Source organism: Volvox carteri, assembly GCF_000143455.1.
Source record: "Volvox carteri f. nagariensis unplaced genomic scaffold VOLCAscaffold_45, whole genome shotgun sequence".
NCBI lineage: Eukaryota > Viridiplantae > Chlorophyta > Chlorophyceae > Chlamydomonadales > Volvocaceae > Volvox > Volvox carteri.
Window position 1 is genome coordinate 1072556 of NW_003307588.1, and position 4832 is coordinate 1077387.

At 53.0% G+C, this 4832-nt stretch overlaps 1 protein-coding gene across 1 annotated transcript in view; it reads left to right on the forward strand.

Annotated features, from left to right (window-relative positions):
- VOLCADRAFT_95669 (uncharacterized protein) overlaps positions 1 to 4338 on the forward strand; it is a gene marked incomplete at both ends in the record, with an annotated part of 5101 nt that extends 763 nt beyond the window's left edge. The window contains 6 exons of the mRNA XM_002954716.1: positions 151 to 235; positions 856 to 880; positions 1248 to 1483; positions 1658 to 1748; positions 3467 to 3480; positions 4267 to 4338. Of these exons, the coding sequence (XP_002954762.1) occupies positions 151 to 235; positions 856 to 880; positions 1248 to 1483; positions 1658 to 1748; positions 3467 to 3480; positions 4267 to 4338 (523 nt within the window). The remainder of the gene's footprint in view (positions 1 to 150; positions 236 to 855; positions 881 to 1247; positions 1484 to 1657; positions 1749 to 3466; positions 3481 to 4266) is intronic.
- Positions 4339 to 4832: the final 494 nt, after the last annotated feature.

Consider the following 4832-nt stretch of genomic DNA (forward strand, 5'->3'; position numbering starts at 1 on the left):
GAAAAATATTGCTTTGTTTTATTTGGTGGTTTTGGTTATGTTTTATATATAAATAAGCTTTTACAGCATTTCTATGTCTGGTTGCCCGCCCGCCCAAAACCCCCCTCCCACCCCCTTGCCTCTCCCCACCCCCCACTCACCACACCGCAGTGTAATGCTGCCTCAGAATCGAACCCACCTGAGCAACTTGCGCATGGGCACCATGTTTTACATGTGCCCTGCACTAGTCATGAAGGTACGACAGGGTACGACAACAGGACCATTTTTACAGACGCGGCAATCTCACAGTCAACTCTTCCATATTTATTATCAAAAAGTACATGTGCATGAAGGAATGCATGAATGCACGTATGATTGCATGCACGCACAGCACAGCACAGCACAACGACTGTCTGGAAGTATTATTACAGTTGAAGGGGTAATCTACGGGGTTGCTCGTCTTTACTTTTCCCTGCAGCTTGTGGCCTTTGCCGTCACGCATACATACGTACATACACACACATGCAAACGCTCATACGTACAACACTCCCGACGTCGCTTTAGGACTTTGGCAGCCGATTCTTAATTTGCGCGTTGAATTGCGGTCCCTTCTTCGTCCCGTCCCCTGCCGTCCTCTTTTCTATGTAATATTGAAACTAATAAAAATCGGACACCGGGTCTATAGAGTTTCGTTCGTAAGACCGTACGCGTTTGATTTAATTTAAGGTCCTACTTTCTAATTTTATTTTTTGTCTTCTCTCCCATTCGTGAGGATACTCTCCCTCTTTTTTCCCCCTGCGCTTGATAACTTGGCTTTGCTGGGGCCGCTGTTGGACGCACCATCACCACCCGCCCCACCGCCACCACCATCTTCAGGGGCAAGTCGGGCCGCCATCAGACGGTGAGTGGGTGGTTGGAAACGTTGGGCAGCCGTAGCAGAGTAGTGGGCCGAACAGGCAGCAGCAGCAGCAGCAGCAGTGTTCACATGAAGATTGCTGCTGTCGGTCCGTCATTGTCTGAAGTCGCCGTTTCGAATCCAGGTGCCATTCTAATCCAGCTGCTCTCCCATTTCCGATTTTCCCCTTCCCCTTCCCCTTACCTTTCTCTCTCTCTCTCTCTCTCTCTCTGCCGCTCCCTGACCGGCTTCCTTCCCCCTCCCCCTCCCCTCCCCCCTTTCCCCCGTCCCGCTTGTCGTCGTCTACATCACTACACCGCTATACCCCTACCTCCCCCCCCCACACACACATACATACATGCAACCACCCAAGTGTTCTCGCTGGGTGTGATGCTATGGGAGCTCTACCACGGCCGCCGCGCCGGCATCCGCACCGACCAAGGCCCCCGGTATAGCAGCATCTTCCCCGCCTTCCCACCCTCGTGCCCGGAGACCTACCGGGCAGTGGCGCTTCATTGCTTGCAACGTCAGCCCCAAAACAGGCCGCCAGCGATCCTTGTGGAGGCGCACCTGGAGCGCCTCATGGCCGCCGTCGCGACGGCAGTGCCGGTGGCGACGCCGCCGTCATCACCGTTGATGTTGCCACCGCCGCCGCCGCCGCCACCGCATCCGGCGCAGCGCATGCCGGCGGCTCTCATCAGTCCGGTCTTGCAACGTGCTCCTGCTCCTGGTCCTGGTCCTCCGCCGCCTCCCGCTCCTCCCCCTCCTCCTCCCCCTCCAGAGCTGGGCTCTCTAGCGACAGGGGCAGCAGGGGACTCCTTCACGGGGTCAAGTATGCTGCCGTCGACGCAAGGTCACGGAGCCGGGGCCAGCAGTGCGTAAGACAGACAGACAGACAGACAGACATACGACGGAACGAAAATCTAGGGGGCCATCTGGCGCCGCCGACGACGTACAATGACATACACATCACCAAAACGGCTATACTATATATAGAGATTATGTGAACAGTAGTTTATCTGTGGTATAAATCTGCGCGCCGACGGGCGGAGATGGGCGGGGAAGACAGGCAAAGATTGTGTACGGGTGCGTCCTGGCAGGATTCAGTTCCAGATCGAAATCCAGATCCAGGCGATGTGTGTTTAAAACTCAAAAAGGTGAGTCAGGCTACGTAGATTCCAGATTCAGGTCCAGATCCAGCAATCAGGAATCACGCAGCATGTTTGATGTGGTGACGTGTACGGTACGGCACTGCCGTAAAAGCAACGAATCTCTCTGGAATCTTCACACTTCGAGGAAAAGGTGTTGATCGGCTCGTCGCTCCGCTCGGGACGGAGTTTACAGGTGGCGGGGAGCTGTAAATTAATGGTTGCAGAGGTTGGTTTTTATTATTATTATCCGGCAACGGACAGAAGCTTATATACAAGGATGGAAACGATGTACGAGGAAGAAAATATAAATTATATAAAATATAATGAATGAAATCGTTTGAATATAGATTTCTGGGAGTTGTTCTTTGGAGTGAGAGCGGCAGGCTGTTGGTTATACCTTTCCATCTGTGGCTGTGGCTGTGGCTGTGGCTGGGCGGTGTGTGTGGTGGCGGTGGTGGCCCCCGGTGCGACGTTGCTCAACGTCGCGCAATGCCAGAGCGGAGGTGCCGTTGTCGCATTGTGTGTTGTCGCCGGCACAAGTGCCGTACACTCAGGATGGGGGGCTGAATGAGGCTGAAAGGGGGATGTGGGGGGTCTCGGATGGTGTGGGTATGGGGTACGCGGAGGCGGCAATGGAACTGGCTTATTCACGCATGATCGGAGACTACATGGTGTGTGTGAACGAATGCTGGTGTGGGAGTTGGTTGGTGAACATGGTGATGTGTGTGCGTGCATGTGTGCATGCGTGTGTATGTGTGTATGTGCGTGCGTGTTCCTTACACTTCCTAGAGTTGCGTTATACCCTCCAAAGGTGTAACCTGGGGTGTGTGTGTGGCCCGTACATACATACATACCTGGGAGCCATGAGGTGAGGGGGGGGTACCACCCAACCTAGGGCCCTGAGGGGGCCGAGAAGGCTGTGCGCTGCCAGAGGAAGATAGATCGTGGTGGTGGTGGTGGTGGTGGTAGTACTGGTGGTGCTTCATGGCATATGAGTGGCATATAGGGTGCGGTGCGGGTCATACGTATGCATGTGTGTGATTGTGCGCTTGAAAGCCAATCAGCACGCTGGCCTGTGCTGCGGCTGGCGGTAGCGGCGGTAGTGCTACTGGTGGCATTTGTGGGTTGGAGAAAACGTTCTGCGGTTGGGGCTTTTGATTTTGCGTATACAGCCTGGCGTGCGTGTGTGTGTTTTAATGATTCTTCCGAGCCGCGATGATATCATCCAATCATCATCGTGAAGCGTAAAATAATGTTGACCGGCAGTTGTTAGGCGGTCATGGGCAAATCGCGATGGTGGGTGCATCGGTTCGGTGCTTCTATTTAATATTTAGCATGTGTCAAACTGCGAATTATACAACTCGTTGGAACGACGGCCCGAGTTGGCCTTGCAAGGCACTTTCACGTACACACCACATACACACCCCGGCCGAAACGTCAGAGTACGGTAACCCGGTGAGGACGCCATTTGCATGAGAGTTGTCGTCCACAGCCACTACAGCCAAAACAACTGTGTGGTGGGAACTCAATTCAATTCAGCTCAGCAACAACAGTAAATTTAAATTTTGGGAGGGCCTTCCTTCGGAACCATCGCGCACAGCGTACAGCAGGGTGCGACAGTCCGATCGGGTCCTGACAGGAATGGCACTTGTGCTGAAAATCCCGACAGGCTTTGAAAAATGCTTTCGGGCGGACCCGACGAAAAAGGGGGAAAATGCCAAACGGCCATCGGGAGCCCCCGACGGGGCCCGGAGGGCTCCCGTCGGGGGACCCGACAGGGTTAGGGGCACTAGGACCGCCTGATCGGGTGCCGTGGGTCGTCGGCAGTGTTTTTTTTTTCATTTCTGCCGGTTAATTTTCCAGTCCGAACGTAGGAATAGGTTTTTAGTCGCGGGAATATAGGTATTCCGAATCTGTAAGGCGCCCCCCCCCCCCGATGAGTTACAGTTTAGTTCGTGCAATCGCCGGGTTTGGGGAATGTCGCAACACGCGCACACCAATCTCTCAAGCACTGATCGAATAGAGTTCGTTCATCATCGTTCGTCTTGCATCACGTTGAAAGATAACACTACACGACTTTCCAGGTTGCAGAAGTAATGATGCATAGCAGCAATGAACCGGAACCACCAAACGCAACCTCTTTCCTGGCCCATCGCGATTGTATCCATATGAGGAACATTGATGTTTGGCCCGCTCGCTGTTGACAACCGGAGTGGCGTCATTGTCGTCGGCTGGCTGCAGCATTGCGTCCACATTGCCTACGACCCCTACACCGTCTTCATTAACGTCGCTAATGGCTTCAGTGAAATTTAATATCTGCTTTAATGGCCTTCAATGCTTTGGGAGCTTCGGTTCCGAATGTTTTGCAGCGTTTGGTCCGGTCAGAAACAGTCCGATTCCTCGTTGACTTTCGGGCGTGAGCTTCCTAACAGTATCCATGGCATTAAAGTACTATGATATGGGTAACATATATGTCTCCTGTAAAATTCTAGCGGCTTTGGCATGGACAGTCCATTTTTGGCTGGAGGAATGAACTTGTACGGTTGGAACATTATTTATTCTTAACTTTCAGGACCACGAACATTTTTTTATTCCGAATTCGGAATATATTCCGCAAAAAAATAACGCTGTACCAAACCCACGACGAGCAAAACCTGCACTCAAAAGGGCTGAAGGCCTGCTCCCACTGTCGATGAGGATGGAGGGGTCGGTTTACCTTGAAACTGCATAGTCAAAACTTTAGAAACGGAGAAAGGGCAAGGGAGCGACGTTAGCATCGGAAGCAGGGGGGTCGTACCAGAACTCGA